The following is a 17,439-nucleotide window of genomic DNA, read 5'->3' as shown; positions in this document are numbered from 1 at the left end:
AAAACGGAGTCTGTGCTTTCCTAAAAAAGTCCACGAAAGCTACATTACCTTGATCACTTCCGGGAACTGTTTCATCCTCTTCCCACAGGGGCCATAATACCAGGTCTCCCCCTGCCATCGGTGGCTGCCCTTCTTGATGCGCACCTCTCTCCGCCACCTGCCAGAGAAGCACACGGGCCCTGCCGCCAGGTCACACCCCTACCCACTCTCAAGCCACCCAGAAGCCAAGCCCAGTGAGCAGATGGCCCGCCCCGCACCTGTCTCACTAGAACTGCATGTAGATGCAGAGGTTCCTGAGATACAAGCTTGGCCAGAAGGCAGGCCTGGGCCACAAGCCCCTCAGCACCACAGGGGAAAGCAACACACCAAACTGCACAAGCCCAGAAAGACCTCCACCCCTCCCTTCACAAAGTCAGTGAGATGAGCAGCCAGAAACCCCCTCCCTAATGCCATTCAGGGCAAATTACTGGGTTTCCACTAAAGAGGATAAAAGACCTAAGAGAATAAAGGCAGAAGAGACAGAGGGTGGGGAGGCAAGCAGAAGAGTAAACTCACTGCTGACTCCATGAAATGACTCTGGAGAGGCCAGGGTTTAGTGAGGAACTCTGTGTTCTGAGCAACAGATTATTCTAAGACTAAGCCTCATCTTTCTCTCAAAACTTAAAGCAGAACTCAGACTTGGTGATCACAAGTAGCCTACAGGGGCGGAGGTGGGGAAGGTCAGGAAGGCAGTTATTCCTATAAAGCCCTTGGTGTGCTGGCTTGTTCATTCTGGTCTCATACTGTTCCTGCCCTTAAAGTGCATTAAAAAAAAAAAAAAAATCCCAATTCATGGGGACTAAGACACTCCCCATTCACTGCTATTCCTTCTCTAAGCATACAGGACAAGGTAACTCATTTGGACATCTGAACCCTAGACCCACCAGCTGAATTTGGAAAAGATAACAGCAGTAGCCCCTTGAGGAAAAAACTGAGTGGTCACAAAATGAGGAAAGAATGGGTGAGGGGAGGAAGACCGTGAGAGAGGAAGAAAGGTAGCCTAAGAATCTCATGCCCAGAAACATTATCACTGCAGGTAACTATCCTTTAACCCATTCTTGTCTAGCCCATTTCTCCCCATCTCAGATGAGAGGAGCTCCCTTCCCTTTTTCCTAGAGTCATTCATTAAATGTGTCAAAGGTCGATGCATGTAGCAAACTAGAGCATTTACCCATGTTGGAGGGGAAGACGGACTTCTTCTGGGGTAGCAATACGTCTCCTCAGGACATCACCTTGGGGAAGAAAACGGGGGATACCCAAGTTAAGAGTTCAAGCAAAATACTGAGACGACAGGCCAGTGAGGAAGGGCTAAATGCCACATGAGACAGAAACTTTTCCTGGAACCAGCTAGGGGTGGAACAGAATCTAGACACTCACCACTACCAGAGGGAGTGACTCCTTCTCCAGTGATCTCTTCCAGGTCAGCAGTTGTCTCAAGGAAGCTGCTGACATTCTTATCTGCTGGGGAGGCTGCTGGGAAGACAGCTGCTGGGGAAGGTGCGGGGGAGGCTTTTGGGGAGGTCACTGGGGAGGCCGTCAAGGAGACTTCTGAGGAGACGGGTGGGAGGGCTGCTGAGGAAGTTGGAGAGACTGTTGGGAAGGCTGCCGGGGAGATGGCTGGGGAAATTTCTGGGGAGGCTGCTGGAGAGACTTCTGGAGAGATTTCCGGGGAGGCTGCTGGAGAAACCGCCAGGGAGACTGCTGGCGAGGCTGTTGGTGAGACCGCTGGCGAGGCTGCTGTACGGAGCTGAAGAGTGGATGACTGGTCAGGGGCTGGCTGGGTCAGAGATGGTGGGAAGTCTGAAGCCTGAGTCTCCATCTCTTCCTGTTCTGCATCACTGCCATTATTCAGGTCAAAGCTAGTATCTAGAATCCAAAGGGACAGGACGGCTAAAGGAAGAACGATCATATAAAACAAGAGAATCTACTCAGACAAACCTGGACGAAGCTAAACAAGGTTACTTCAAGGGCTTTCCCCTAGGGTTGGAAAAAGAGAAATGGCCTCTGGCTCTCTTCCCCTACCATTCATGAAGGTTAAAGGGCAAAACTGCTGCTGCTGTCACTGTGTGAAGAAATACCTTTCACCTGGAGCCAGTAAAGGCCTCTGGCCTCCTGTTCCCCACAAACTCCAAGTCTCACCCCACAAGTTCTTTTGGGCACAGGGCAGAAGTCAGAGTGCCTTTTTTAGTCCCACCATACACTGTTCCATGGCCTCCTCAGCTCCCAGGAAGGTGTTCTCACAGATTTCCCACCCCTAAGGCCTGTTCTCTCACCTTTGCCCAGGTCAAGGACTTTCTCTGTCCTAGCTCTCCTCACTTACCTTGCAGAACAGACTCCCCAAGGACAGGGGGAGAGGTGGGGCTGGCAAATATAGAGGCTGAAGTTTGACTGTCATCTGCCAGGAGACTGAAGGCAGTGGCATTATTGAGGGAAGGACAATCGAGGGCAGAGATCACAGGGCTGTCCTCAAGAGGCAGCTTGTCCTCTGCACCCATCAGCTCCGTGTCATCTATACCATAGAGTCCTCCAGTCACTGGCTCTTCAGGGGCGGAAAAATCAGAAAGCAAGAGTTAAGAAATACTAGTCTGAATATATCCAGTTTTAGTTCCTATAGTGTGAAGCTTCCTTCTAATATTAGGGAAAGGCAAGGCAATGGTTTCTACCCACAGACCAACACAAAATTCTAGCATCTATCATAAAATAGGCCTTTCTTATATTTCAGTGGGGTAAAAGGTAATCGTTCAATGGCAAGTTAGTGAGAACCCAAATAGCCCATCTGTGTGGTAATAAGTCCCTATCCAGGGCTCTTGGCCAAAAGGAACACTGGGAGAGAACCTGGGAAATGAACCAATTCAGCTCAGAGTGCAGTTGGCCCAGTCAGGCCTGTGGCATGAAACTGTGGTCTGCCACAGGATCATCTAGAGACCCCAGTGTCCCAGATTCCCAAATACTTTCCCTGGCTTACTATCTCTTCCAGGTGGTATAAAGTGGCTACCCTCTGCATGGATACGTTGAAGGGAGCTAATCTCCAAGCCTACCCGGTGCCAAAGTGTTGAAGGGCTCCAGAGAGACTTCACTGAGGATTGGAGTGTCTTCCAGTTGATCAGGAAGATGTGAAGGATCATCTAAGCAGCTCACTGTGGGATCAGGGACCAAGACTGAGACCTCTTGGTGTAATGATTCCACAGAAGGGACAGAGCCGTTGTAACCACACATCTTTAGTTCTAGGAAATCCCAGGAGAGGGCAAAAGTCAAAATCAGTGCCGTCAACGGGTTCAGTTAGCTATTAGTAGGCAATCTTTGCTAGAGGGATGGATGTTCATTCTTTCAACATTTATGGGTCCCAGTTCTATGTTGGGTACCGATCATACCGAGAACTTTTGAGTATGCAAAGATGTGCGAGGAAGATCCTGCAGCAGGTAAAGAGGGGAAAGAAGAGTGGGGTCTGAGACAAGAACCCCATCATGTTCTCAACTGTTTCCCCCATCCAGTTAAACAGAGAAAACATCCTGTGATTTCACAGGGTGGTCACCTTTATACTTGGAATCAATAGCAAACTAAGCATTTATCTATTCTGAGGGGGAAGGTGAGAGGGACTGCACATGTACCTATGCTAACAACAACAAAAAAGAAAGGAAACTGTGAGTAGACAAGCAATGGTGTGCTCTGCCTGTTCCTTCCCTCCTGCACGTGCCAATCACTACTTAGGGCTCAGCCCACTTTAGCAGCCAGTCTGGCCCTGCCACAGTCAAATCAAATTGGCCTCTTTGCCTCCTGCTGATGCCCCAACCCCTTCCTATAACTTAGAAGAAGGCTTTCTTGATGCAGGGTGTCTGTTGGGGCTGTTTCGGGCTCGCCCACCTGCCCTCTCCAGGCCAGCAGCTCTGCATGAGCTTGAAATAATTTGCACTCCCACTCTCGAGCTGGTGCTGCTGCCACAAAAACACCAGCCACTTGGCTCTGCTAATCACCAACATGCAAATCAGCCTCCACTGCAGAGAGCTGGAAAGACAAGTTTTCCTCACCTCAAAAAGCCACTGCGCCCCCCAGAGCCCCATTTTCCCTCTCCCAACCCAGCTCACAGACCCACAGTTATACCTGGCTGCTCCTCTTCCAGCTCCAGGCTGCCTACCAAGCCAGTGCCATTCTCCGCCACAACTGAAGTCAGCTCCTTTTCTGCTGCCTCATCAGGATGGATACCACTGCCCACCTCCTGCGAGGGTGCAAAGGTCTGGATGCTGGATCCCAACATAGGAGAAGTCTGTGGGGAGGTGAAAAAACTAGGGGGTCCATTGGGCATCACCTCAAAATTCTGGTCAGGAAAGGAATCATATAGTTCCTGTGAATCGAAGTTAAGCCCCATGGGACTCTGGGTACCGTTGGCCCAGAACTCTTGGCTCCCAGCCCGAAGGTTAGTGTTGTGACTTGGGGATGAAGGTTGCCGGCTGCCCCCAAGGATGCCGTTGAGTGGGTATTGTCCCCCCGAGAACTGGGAGAGAAGGGGTGGGTCCTTGAGGTTGCTGCCAGGATTGGCAGGTGGGTACTGTGAGTAGTTCCAGAGACAGTCATAGGCCACGTTGGGGTGATGGAGGTGTGAGGTGCTGGAGGAGTGGGGAGCAGAGTTCAAAATCCCTGAAGTAGTAGTGTGAGATACAGTAGATAAGCCATTAACATTCACATCCCCATTCAAACCTGGCAGAGAAGGAGGGAAAAGGGTCAGTTACAGCTATGTATGCAAGTAACACTATAAATTCTACTAAAGCAACAGCACTGACTAGAAAAAGGGAAGGTGAAGGGGTGGGGGATTCCCCCTCTACTGTATTTATAGTTTTTTGGTCTCCAGGGAACACCAAACCCAGATGCTCCTGGGTGGAAGCTTAGCAATCGCTGCTGAGGCTGCTGAGTAGGGGGCTGGGGAGCTCTCCCAGCCTACCACAAGAGCGACCAGCAGAGAGCCGGCTGCTCTGGATGCTCAGGGCTTTTCAAATTTTTTTTTTTAATGAAACTGTTCGCAGACGCCCTACAGTGACTTGCATTCTTCCCCACCCTCATTCCCTGGAGGAATTCTTCCCTTGGAGTGGCATGACTGAACTCTCTGCCCCCCCCAGCCCCCGCCGCCTTCCCCAGTGCCTGTTTGCCCCACAGTGGCACCAGAAGAGACAGCCTCCACCTCACTGGCACATGCAGATCCAGCACTTTGTGCTGGGCTAAGAATAGAATTTGCAGTCACCACAGCAGAAAGATCCCAGCTCGGAAGGCTGGCCTTGGCCCCTCCCCATAGGCACTGGAGGGTAATACACGGGGTGGGGGGGGGGGGGGGGGACACTCTGCATGAGCAGTATGCAGACTTCAGTTCTCAACACCAATGGCGGCCTCTGGATTGGAGGGCAGTCAAATAAAAGGAACCAAGATACTAAGGAAGCTTCAGGGGACATGGGAGCAGTCCTCCAGCGAAATAAGGGAGTTTCTATCTATCTGCAACCCCCTTGTGAAAGACAGGAGGGAGTGGTGGTTAAGTATAAGCCTGTGGCAGTATTTTTCTGCTGCAAGGAAGGAGGCAAACATTTGTGCCTCACTCTGCTTCCAAGCATAAAGTACCTGAAACCAAGGCAAGATTAGAGAGGTACTTGGCAGGGCCATGGTACAGAGCAACTGATAAGCCAAATCCAGGAAAAGACCTGATCCTGGCAGCAACACTTCCGTCTGGAATTATAGATGTTTCTCTCTGGGGAACTAGGTAAGAATTATAACGCTCCCTGTCCCTATCTTCTATCCACAAGGACAGGAGGTGGCACAAGCACTTCAAGCATCTGCTCTCTTCTCTGCTGCACAAACTAAAAGGCAAACACATCCCAACCTTCACCCAACCCCTCCACCCCCAGTCCTAAGGGAGGGCTACTCCAGCCTCTAAAAACAGCTTCTCAGAGGGCTGGCCCTTTATCTCTTTCTCACGGGTCCAACCTGGTTATCAGAAGCAGCAGCCAGGGAACAGGGCTGACAGAAGAGCAAGCTAAGATGAAAAGGCCAGTATGTTTTTCTAATCCCTTCCAGCCTTAAAATGAAAAGTGTTGTTTCCATAAATCCCTAGAACTTGTTCTTAGAAGTTTGACTTCTCTCCAGCAGCTGGAGTTCTGAGGATTCACTTCCTCCCTTCCCACCTGGCATAAAAGAGAGTTGTTGTGAAGTAGCTAGTCCAGAGCCAAACCTTATCCCATCAACCTGCTCTCAAGGAGCGATGCCCACTCCCTCCCAGGCCATGTGGCCCTCACACTCACTTTTCCCTTGCTGGGGGAAGTTCATGGGAGACCCGTTAGTGTAGAGCCCCTCCCCTGAGGAGGGAGAGGGTTTCAGTCCTGAGGCAGCAGGTGCAGGGGGAAGGCCAGTAAAGTTAAAATGGTCGTTTGCCTCCATTTCTGTAGGAGGGGAGAGAGAGGGGAAAAAAAATACTGGCGGTTAAACAAGGTTATGTCACCTGGAATCTTCTAGAGGGAATGCCCCCTCCCCTCCATCTACTTTACTTACCCTTCTCCTACCCAGGTACTGGATTGGGAGGGAGGGGAGTTGCAGGGGGAGTGGGGAAGGAGAGAAGAGAAGAGGAAGTGGAAATATACTCCTAACCTGGGCAATGACCTTATAGAAACAGTGTTTTAAAAAGTCAGAATTGTAGAGATAAGAAGAGTTAGGGAGAAAACCAAGATACACACCTAGAGGAGTCTTCCCCCTGTATAAGCCCCACCCTCTTAACTCCCAGCCCAGGTTACCCCTCTATGTTAGATATTAGCCCTCAGCTGCAACATTTAACATTCTCCATCCTTCCCGCCCCCCGGCCCCCCGCCCCCACCGCCAAGGTAAGGCCAGAGTCCCACTCTGGGACTTCTGTATACAGAAGGTTCTCAAAGCCATCTTTCTGACAGAAAAGCATGGACGTGTTGGCAGAAAAAGCATGTTTAATACATATACTGTTTTATTATTATAGTTGAGTTAAGCAATTACCACGTTATCCTATCCATAGCCCTAGACATCTGAAGAAGATAGTATAGTTAACTGAGGTAAAGGAATTTGAAAAGAATACACTTCAGGAAAGGTGACCATAATAGCAAAAGTCAAATCATCCAGTAACACGTCTACTCCTTTTTCATGGGAAATACCATGCTCTCTAAGAACATAGCTCACAAAAGTGTCAGAGCTGGAAAACTGGTTAAATAAGAGAGTGTCCCAAGGAACAGTATTCTGTTATGTCTACTGTGATTACTTCCCCATGTTTTGGTTTTGTGGCTTAAATGTAAATGGTCACTGAGAGGATAGCTAGGTACTTAAAGTTGTAAAGTACAGTGGCTCATTGGGGAGTAGTATGGTTAAAAAGCTCTTTACCCTCTCCTGAATATGATGAGGTGATATACTACTAGGAATGATGATGAGAATAAATTTACCTTCGATAGAGCAAAGGGAAGAAGGAAGAAGACAGAAAGCAGAAGCTAGAATTACTGGCAAAGCCTGACACATCAATCAGATACTTATGATGTACTAGCGCATACTAATTTGTTATATGAGAGACATGATCTGTCTTGATATAGAAAAAGCAACTCCTTTGGTTACCACAGAAGAGTAAAGGACAGAAGAGTTCAGGTATAAAGATTTTTTTATCAAGCTCCCAAGATGAGATAATAAGCAGACCTAGGTGGTGTTTTAAATAACCTCTTAAAAAAAAAAAAACTATAAGTAAAGCTTTTAAAAGAATGAATAAATCAGTTAAGGACACATAAGGCCACTGCCCAAGGTTTGCAAGAATCATATTCTTGAACATGCTAGATAATGCAAATTAGCCACCATTAGGTGAATCTAACATAATTCTGAGCATGAAATATAAACCCTGTACAGTATATAGCATGACAGCTGTAAGATTTTCCATGCTTGGGACTTCCTTGGTGGCAGTGGTTAAGAATCCACCTGCCAGTGCAAGGGACACAGGTTTGATACCTGGTCCGGGAAGATCCCACCATGCCGTGGAGCAACTAAGCCCATGCGCTCTAGAGCCCGTGCTCCACAACAAGAGAAGCCACCGCAATGAGAAGTCCGCGCACTGGCAACGAAGAGTACACCCCTCCCTGCCCCGCTCACGACTACAGAAAGCCCATGTGCAGCAACAAAGACCCAACGTAGTCAAAAATAAATAAATTTAAAAAATAAAAAAAAAAGATTTTCCATGCCTAATACTATAATTGTCTCTACCTTTATCAATTTTAACTGGAATTTAAAAAATAAAAGCAGGGGCTTCCCAGGTGGCCCAGTGGTTAAGAATCTGTCTGCCAGTGCAGGGAACACAGGTTCGAGCCCTGGTCCAGGAAGGTCCCACATGCTGCGGTAGTGCACCACAACTACTGAGTCTGTGTGCCACAGCTACTGAAGCCCGCGCAGCTACAGCCCGTGCTCCACAACAAGAGAAGCCATTGCAATGAGAAGGACGTGTGCTGCAAGGAACAGTAGCTCCTGCTCGCCGCAACCAGAGAAAGCCCGAGCTCAGCAAAGAAGACCCAACGCAGCCAAAAATAAATAAAGTAAATAAATTAAAATAAATAAATAAATAATAAAAGCAATTTGCATTTTGTCAGTTTAAGAGGGGAAAAGTTTTTAGGATAAACTCATTTCCCATAAAGGATTTCCCATCTTCACTCTAAAATAAGCAGCAGACCCAGACTTGCTATGCATCAGTGAAGAAACTTGGTCTCTACAGAAGACCTCAGGGGCCCCTAGGATTTCCTTATAGTTAAAGACCATCCTCAGCACTAAGGGATCTGAAAAATAAGCATCATGAGATTAGTGACCCTTCCGAAATGAAAGACACCAAGGAGGAAAGTTCATTCCCTATACTCTAGGTTAGGTTCCTTCCAAAGCTTACATCACAGGGAGGACTTCCCTGGAGGTCCAGTGGTTAAGATTTCGCCTTCCAATGCATGAGGTGCGGGTTCAATCCCTGTTGTGGGAGCTAAGATCCCACTTGCCTCTCAGCCAAAAAACCAAAACATAAAACAGGAGCAGTATAGCAACAAACTCAATAAAGACTTTAAAAATGGTCCACATCAAAAAAAAAAATCTTTAAAAAACAAAACAAAACAAAGCTTACATCACAGGGAATTCCCTGGCAGGCCAGTGGTTAGGACTTGGTGCTTTCACTGCCAGGGCCCAGGTTCGATCCCTGGTGGGGAAACTACATGCCGCCAAAAAAAAAAAAAAAAAAGAGGACATTCAGGGATTCATTTCGCAAGTCTAGAAATGCTATGCCTGGAGAGCCAATCTCATCTGATCCCCACATCTCCTCTCCCCCAGTTTTATGCACAGCCACACCTCTGCTGTGCGCTGGACTATATTCTCCCACTCAATGATAGGCCACAGTTCGTTTTTCCTTTTTCTGTTTGAATCCATGAGGAAACTAGTGACCTTCTCATCTCTGCTACTCTGGGACAGCATAGCATTTCCTGTCTCATAAATTACATACTAATAAGCATAAATGGATGGCTTACAGAAATCAGATAAGTAAAAGGAATGGGAAGTTATCTAGTATCTGAGGTCTGTTTCCCCAGGAGCCTCTACTGAGGGGTCATCAGGACCACAATCACTTCATTTATAAGAAGCTTCCTAGAAACATAAAATACTCTGTGCTGTGCAGTGAGATCAGCGCAACAACAGTGAGCTCTAGGTGCAAATCCCAGCTCTATTGCCACTAGCTGTGTGACCCTGAACAAGTTACTTAATGTTGCTGAGCCTCTGCTTCATCATTAGTAAAAATTTTAGTACTCACCTCCAGGGCTTGTGAGGATTAAATGAGAAAATCTATATAAAGGACCTGGCACAGCATCTGTCACCCAGTAAGCACTCAATAAATTTTAGCTATTATTATTAGACAAAAAAGAGTAAAAACTATTTTTTGTTTTTAGTTTTTAAAAAGATAATCATATCCAAAGAGTCAAAATATAATTTAAAACCATTACGATTTTTACTAGTATGGGAGATACTACCAAACCAGGGATGATCCTCCCAGCCAGACTTCCTTGTATGCAACTAGACTCTTGATTTCAAGAGAAGTTTTGCATGTGGGATCTTAGTTCCCCAATCAGGGATCGAACCCAAGCCCCTTGCATTAGCAGCGAGGAGTCTTAACCATTGGATGGCTAGGGAAGTCCCTACACTCTTGATTTCAGATGTCACTTAAATATGGGATCGCATTATAGGAACGCAAAGAAAATGTGGGCAGCTCCTCTCAGCAATAAAACCAGGGTTATTTTATTTTAACCTTCCTACCCAAGATGCTTTTCACAATAAAGCCTGAAGGTAAATTATGTCCTCCCATCTAGAGCTAATAAGAAGAACAGTAAAGCAAAGGAGAGTGTCTCCCTTTGAACTAATGGGATTTTGGCCAAATGAAAAGAGAAATCAGTCAGTGCCCAACCCCCAGAATAGTAGACAGCTCTCCTGACCAGGAAGTACAATCAGGCCAGCACGCAGCCCAGTCCCAGTAGTATGTAAATGGATCTCTTAAGGACCTCTAAGCTTCCTTTATAAGAGTTAAGGGACATTGCCCCTTAAGCTTGAGGTAGTAAAGCTCTTGCCACAAGGCCAAATAGGCTGCTCTTTCTCTCAGTTGCTACTGAAGAGTTACTACTCTGTGGACCTGTGACATGGTTTTGACAGAAAAGGGCTGACAATGCAGTGTTGAAATAAATGTTACAAATTTCAACACTGTTGCAGGTGCCCTGACCAACCCTAACACTCAGACCTCTGAGGCTACCCCCAGAAAGACAAGACACATTAACACCATCTAGCTGGACACTTGAGTCCCTGCAGCTCCTTGGTTCATTCTTCCCATATAGAATACTAAAATTCCACAAATAGAGAGGTTTCTAATTTTGTGGGGTGGGCAGAGATTTCAAATGTCTATCTTTACTAAACAGTGAATTTAAATCTTGCAGTATAGTAAGTAAATCATACTACATTTTAGATTTGTAATTGTGAATGTTATGAAGGATACTTCTGAACTCTACACATCTCTGGAATCATCCACCATACTCTAATACAGTGGTTTCCAACCAGGGTGATTTTGCCCCCAGGGGACATTTAGTCATTTAGAAAGGTATACGCTACTGGCATTTAGGAAATCAAAGCTGGGGATGCTCCTAATGATCTTGTAATACACAAGACAGCCCACTACAACAAAGGATTATTTGGTTCTTGCTCAATCAAGAGCAAGGTTGAAAAACCCTGCTCTACCACAAAAGCTGCCTCATTTCCCATTTCTACCCTATACCCTGGGGAAGATCCCAAAGTTTTCACTACTCCCAATTCCTGATGCTGCAAACAAGCATGCCTTCACTTTCAAATCTAAAAACTCCTTCCTGGCTAAGCTGTCTTCCTCCACCAAAAGAGTTCCAAGTGCCAAGCCACAAAATCAACATGCCTTCTTCTCCAGGAGGGTAGCCCATTCAGACAGCTCTCGTAACAATCTTCCCTTGGAACCCAGACTCAGACTACAGCCATACTGACTGAGGCTCATTCTCTCAAAATGTCCTTTCCTAACCCCCTTTTCCTAGTCAGGACAGTAGGCAGAAGGAAGATGAGGAAAGAAGGAAGATTATTATCCTAAGGGAGGCTACTCAAAGACAACTGCCACGTCCAGGCTGCACAGAAAAACACAAAGATGATTGTTCTCTGTTCTTATTTCTTCTATACTGTGTAGGTTCTACAGCATCAACCAGAAATTAAGTTCTACCATTGTATCTCCAGCACTTAATTTAGTGCTAAGTACATTAAAAAAAATGAAAGGAAATACTTGTTGAACTCATAGATTGAGCAAATGAATGAGTAAATCTGTCTTTTCTGTCACTACCAACTTACTCATCCAATAAAGTTTGTGATTTTTGCTCCCACCATTCTCAAGAGAACCAAAAAATTCAGCTTCATTCTTCACAGAGATAATTTCTAGAGGGAAGAAAGGCCCCAAATCTTGACATATTTTAGACATATGTCTCATGCAGAAAATAAGGCCTGGAAACAGGGAAGCGTGATTTAACTGAACACTGAAGGTATATAGCAGGTTTTAAAGTATTTGGCGACTGAATAAAGGAGCCATATACTAACAATCTAGGCTAGGTTTTCTGCCACAGCTCTGGTCACTTCACTGTCAGAGGACTGGAAATGCCTTTAAATTGCAGGACACTAAAAACCACACTCCAGAGGTGGAAACAAGGTTATTTCCCTTTCAAGCTCTGACTGTTTCTCAGAATTTCAGCTCTAACAGTTAATGACTTCACCCCTTCCTTCAAAAATCTATCCCCCTTCCCCCTAAAAAAAAAACTGAGCTGAGAAGGCAGGTTATACAGTGCCCAAGCCCAAGAGACCAAAAGTAGCAGTACCACTTGTCTCTTAAGAATCCTCACGGTTTTTGTTTTTTTCTGACCGCACCTCGCAGCTTGTGGGATTTTAGTTCCCCGATCAGGGATCGAACCCAGGCCCTTGGCATTGAGAACGTGGAGTCCTAACCACAGGACCACCTGGGAACTCCCAAGAACCCTCATGCTTTAGTTTTTGATGAATATTTGCTAAACTGTTTGGTAATATTTTCATTATGTAAAATGCCCCTTTAATTATTCTCTTTAACTAGGAGAAGGACAGAACACCACGTAACAATAACACAATGCTACTTCTACTGCCAGTGACCCAACCCGAGAACAATCTCCAGAACTCTTCAAAGAAGACAGGTTTTTTGTTTTGCACAATTTTATAAATCTCAAAATTATGAAGACCAAAAAGTTGGTGAAAAATGGTCCCTCTGACCCATGTGCAGCAATGCTGAGAAAGTATTAATCTTAGGCTATAAGGTATATGAGGACATCCATATCCTAAGAAATAAATCAGGAAGATTATCTGCCCCAGGAAATCCTCAAGAGTTTTATACTTCACTCTATGTCCTAGGAAATAAAAACTTTGGCATTACTGCCTCACTGTACACATCTCACACAAGGTCAAACATCATACCGGTTATTGGACTAACTTCCACACTATTTTAACTGTATTTTATTCTTTTAGTAAAAGAATATAGCAGACCTCTTCAGAGGTGATAAGAAAGGTCAACATCAGCAAGACACAGTAACCCTAACAAGCTTTGCTTCTCTCTTGGCAACACCTGATTCCAGAACCACAAGACTGCAAGATGAGCCTCTCAGGGCATTCTAGATTTCTGACTGGCTCTGAGGTCGGCCCACATAGTTCTCCCTACACCTCAAATTTTTTCCTTTACGGAGAGGCTTAAAAAAAAAAAAAAAAAGTCAATATTAAGAAATCCACTTCTCTGAGAGAAAAATGCATCCACTTTACAAAAAGGCCATGAAAGGTTTACTGCACTCAGCTTTCTGATCAGTCGTGTATCAAATGAAGCCATAGCTATCTACTTTCTCAAAATCAACTTTTATTTCTCTTAAAGAGTCCAAAGAAATAAGAGTAGTCTTTCTCCTTCCTTCATTCTTTTAACTTCCACCAGGGAAAATCAATTTACTATTCTGTCAGGCCCCAATCTAGGTAAACAAAGGTTGAAGAATGGGGAACTTAAAATCACTGTCAAGAAAGCAACTCAAAGGAACCAATCAGTCAAGCAGAAGGGCAAGAAAAAGGACAGTGACACTGAACTCGTTTTTACTGTTTCCAGACTATCAACCCCAACAGCCCCAGTAAAAGGAGAAATGATGCTATCTTACCAGTGCCACATAATCATATATGTCTATCTGGTCCTATCCTGGACCTTTAATCTAAGAATCTACAATTCAGGTGGAAAATAGAAAAGATTATTTAAATGTTAGACTTAAGCAGTTTTCAGGATAGTCCAAATGATCTCACCTCTCAAAACAGAAAATCCTGTGGCCAGCTCACCTCAAACCAAACCCAGGGTCTAACCAAGTGCCTGGGGGCACAGTACACACAGTCCATCACTATATGCTATAGTAGAAATCTCCTGGAGTTATCAGGTGGGAAAAAGAGAAAATCTGGACACATGACTTTGCACAGAACAAGGGAAAAGCTTAGCCCTCTCCACGAATGGTAATAAGAGAGATGTCCTTTATGGACTGAAGCATAAGTCATATGATAACTAATTCTCCTAATTACTTGGTACTGCAGAAGGTAAACCCCCCCCCCCCCCATGTCAACTAACAGGCTTCCCACAGGGACTTATCTTTAGGCTAGAATCACCAGTGAGGAACAAGCCCACCACACTCACTCTGCAAATCAGTCCCTACCCGCCCCCCCACAAACCCCACTCAGTTTAATCTTCCCCATTCTCCCCTCTTCTTCCACCTCTCGGAATCAACTTCATCACGTCACAAGCTCACTTACTCAAGTGCTCTGCAATACAGAAACTGTCATACTTAAGAATATATTTAATATTCGTATGTATATAAGAATATATATTAAGCAGGATCCCAAAAAGCCACTCTCTTGACACAAAAGATCCCAAGTCTTCCTGACAGCTCTCTACACCGAGGGAATTTGCATCACTTGTGTAGCCCTGCTGGTGGATGAGTGAGTTTGATTTTTCTATGACCTCTAGCTCAGGGGAAAAAAATCCAGACAGGGAGACAGAGATGCTTTGGAGGGGGGATTGGGATCAGGGAGTCAACTGCAGTGACTACTTCCAGTTGACAAATTAAGTTTACAAAAAAAAAAAAAAAAGTCGAACGAAGGACTCTCAGACCACATGGTTGGCAGGATCCAAGCTTGCCCGAAGGCCTCAGAAAATGAAACCAAATCTGATTAAAATGGACATTTCAAAACAACGAGAGACGCAGCAGCAAACGCACAGCTGCCATTTCCCGGCCACTTCCTGCGGGAGGTTTGGGGGAGGGGCTGTTTGTGTACAGATGGAGGTGGAAGCTATCCCCCCCGCATCGCCCCCCGAAGGATGCAAATCTCCCACTCCAATAAATCCTACAAAGGATGACTGCTGTTGGCATTGCATTCCCCTGAAAATTGGGAACACCAGGAAAGAAAGGGATGATGCGGGATCATCTTTTCTGCCACGGAAATGGGGATCCCCTTAGTGAGGGATCCCCCTTGGAAAGGGCTCCCTCTTCATTCTTCCCTCCGGCCCCTAAGGCCGGCTCAAATCCGTACGCCTCAGCACCGGCCCTATCAACCCCCATCCCTGGAGTGGCGGATTCTCCCGGGACTCGGGGGCCCCAGGCCAAGCACAGCTCCACTCCAGCAAGGCCCTCTCCTGTTCGCCAAGCTCAAGAGAACGTGCACCCCACACCCCCACCCCGCCGAGCGGACACCCCGAGACCCCTGGAAACCCCTCTGACCTCCACTCACCGTTGCCAAAACGCCCCAATCCCCACAAACGGAGTGTTCAACCCGTCCAGGGAACCCCCTCACCTACCCTTCGCACTCGGGCAATCCCCACCCCATCTGAAGAGGTGGAGCCCCTCCCGGGGATTCCACCCCGAGTCCCCCACAGGAGTCATCTCCACCAGCCAGGCGGCTTCTCCGCCTCCTCCTCGCAGCCGCCGCCGTCGCCGGGAACCTCCACAGCTCCTCCCGCTGCCGCCCCCGCCGCCCCATCCCGATCTTCTGCAGACCGACCAGCCCCCTTCTCCTCCCACCCCCCAGTGCAGGAAGACCCCCGCCCGGGGCTGGGTTCTAACTGGAAATAAACTCGAGTTGGCGTCTCCTCCCCCCACCCCCCGGCAAGGCTCTAGGCGGCTCCAGAGCTTCGGTTCCCAGAGGGAAGCCTCGGATGAAAGCGGGGCTCCCTCCCGTCAGGCCCCCAGCCACAGACCCAACAGACCTGAGGCGGCGGCGTCCAGCCAGGCTCGGGGCTTGTCTCTCCCCGGGGGACGGGCGGTTCACATGGCCTCGCTCCGGGCGCCAGGAGGGGAGGGGAACGCGGGGGAGGGGGTCTGGGGTCCGGGAGGGGGGAGGGGGACGCGGCTCAACCGCGGGGCCCGAGCGGAGCCAACATGGCCGGCGGGGAGGAGTGAGCCGGAGCCGGAGGGGGCGGGGAAGCTGCGGCCGAGAGAGAGCCGCCCTCCGCGGCCTCCGCCGCCGGGTCCTAGCGCCGGCCATCCCGGCTCCCCGACCCGGATCTGGGTCCTAGCGCCGCAGTGTCTCCCTAGCCTACCGGGAAGCTCCCTCTGCACTGTGTCTCATTGTGAGCGGTAGTCCTGCATCACACTGAGCAAACTGAAAGGCGTGTCCTGATCCCAAGGTTAACCTAAAAGACTAAACCAAATTTCTAGGACCGAGGCATGTGCCACTCCCCTAAGATCATTTCGGGGGCAGTTATTTCCCAGGCTGGGTAGTGGAAAAGTGGAAGTGTAGAAGCAGAAAGGTAAGTCAGGAAAATTCAGTCCTGGTAAAGGGGTGGAAAAAGGCAAGCTCCTGCTGCTTCTGCTGCCCACTCACCTCTGTCCCGTGGGTGGCAGCCTGGTCCTGCCTGGATCACCACTTTCCCGGCGACATCCACAGGGCTCTGGGGGTCGGGAAGATTCCTGTGGGTAGGAAAAGGAAGCTTGGCTCAGAGACCAGACAGGGAAGGCCTGAGTCTAGCCTAAACCTGGTCAGAGGGACAGGGGAGAAGCAGGAAAACTGACCAGCAAATGAGGTGCCCCAAATGTCCACCTATTCTATAGTTCCAGTATACTTTTTCTGATAGGGCTATATAACTAAGTGAAACCTTCTGAGAAGAGGAAAGAAAAATCTAGCAGAGGACTAGAGTTTAGCTATCACCTAAAACGTCTATTGCAGGGACCCAGAATGAAGAACAGTGTCATACATGATGTTAGAATTTAGAGAATTTCTAGTTCAACATTCTCTTGTTTGGTAGATGAAGCAATTATGGCCTGAAGAGGTTAACCGACTTGTTCAAGGTCAAACTGTGGATAAAATGTGACTAGAAACCAGGTTTCTTTTCCTTGCAACTCAACAGACTTTGCAGGCTTCAAGATAATTCCCATTCAATTCATTGCAATGCAGTTGTACAAACAGTTGCCTAACTGTGCAAAACTCAAGCTGAATATTCTGGAAGAGGAACAGACAGAGTGGGGATGATGAAACTCTGGCAGGTTGGGGGGTCAACAAATACTTTTTCCTTTGGGAGTCTGGGGAGGAAGGAGACCTGAAAACTGGGTGGGGCCAGAGTAAGGCAGGATCAAATACATTAGTGTAGATTGGATTTCCTTACTCCACAGGGGAGTGAGTTCTTCCTAAATTTGGGGGACAGACTTCACTCCCCACTGCAAATGGCTCAGAGAAGCTTAGAAGGAAGTGAGCTTCAGCAAAGCCTCAAAGTGTGTGGGCCAGAGAGAGAGGGGCTAAGAGGGTTGGGAGGGTTTCTGTCCCTTTCCTGAAAAAAGTAGATTG

The 17,439-nt window shown here is 47.3% G+C and overlaps 1 protein-coding gene and 1 long non-coding RNA gene across 9 annotated transcripts in view; one reads left to right on the top strand and one right to left on the bottom strand.

Moving 5' to 3' along the window:
- The window catches only part of BAZ2A (bromodomain adjacent to zinc finger domain 2A), a 34,244-nt gene that overhangs the window by 12,738 nt on the left and 4,067 nt on the right, over nucleotides 1-17,439 (bottom strand). For 2 of the 8 annotated variants that reach the window (XM_033866447.2, XM_073788484.1), the window contains exons 2-9: nucleotides 16,483-16,568; nucleotides 6,315-6,452; nucleotides 4,138-4,731; nucleotides 3,078-3,263; nucleotides 2,360-2,578; nucleotides 1,417-1,929; nucleotides 1,211-1,271; nucleotides 49-157 (exon numbers count right to left, since the gene is read on the bottom strand). In XM_033866447.2, the coding sequence (XP_033722338.1) occupies nucleotides 49-157; nucleotides 1,211-1,271; nucleotides 1,417-1,929; nucleotides 2,360-2,578; nucleotides 3,078-3,263; nucleotides 4,138-4,731; nucleotides 6,315-6,450 (1,818 nt within the window). In that variant the 5' untranslated portion in view covers nucleotides 6,451-6,452; nucleotides 16,483-16,568. Of the gene's footprint in view, nucleotides 1-48; nucleotides 158-1,210; nucleotides 1,272-1,416; nucleotides 1,930-2,359; nucleotides 2,579-3,077; nucleotides 3,264-3,900; nucleotides 4,038-4,137; nucleotides 4,732-6,314; nucleotides 6,453-15,865; nucleotides 16,016-16,482; nucleotides 16,569-17,439 lie in introns of those variants that run through there. The other 6 variants (XM_073788487.1, XM_073788488.1, XM_073788486.1 and 3 more) reach the window with 6 other exon arrangements.
- Nucleotides 16,323-17,439, top strand: part of LOC141275862 (uncharacterized) — a 56,626-nt gene continuing 55,509 nt past the window's right edge. Inside the window, exon 1 of the long non-coding RNA XR_012324347.1 lies at nucleotides 16,323-16,408. This is a non-coding gene — a long non-coding RNA (uncharacterized lncRNA). The remainder of the gene's footprint in view (nucleotides 16,409-17,439) is intronic.

This window comes from Tursiops truncatus, chromosome 11 (assembly GCF_011762595.2).
Source record: "Tursiops truncatus isolate mTurTru1 chromosome 11, mTurTru1.mat.Y, whole genome shotgun sequence".
NCBI classification, from domain to species: Eukaryota; Metazoa; Chordata; class Mammalia; order Artiodactyla; family Delphinidae; genus Tursiops; species Tursiops truncatus.
This window is presented reverse-complemented; position numbering and strand designations above follow the sequence as displayed.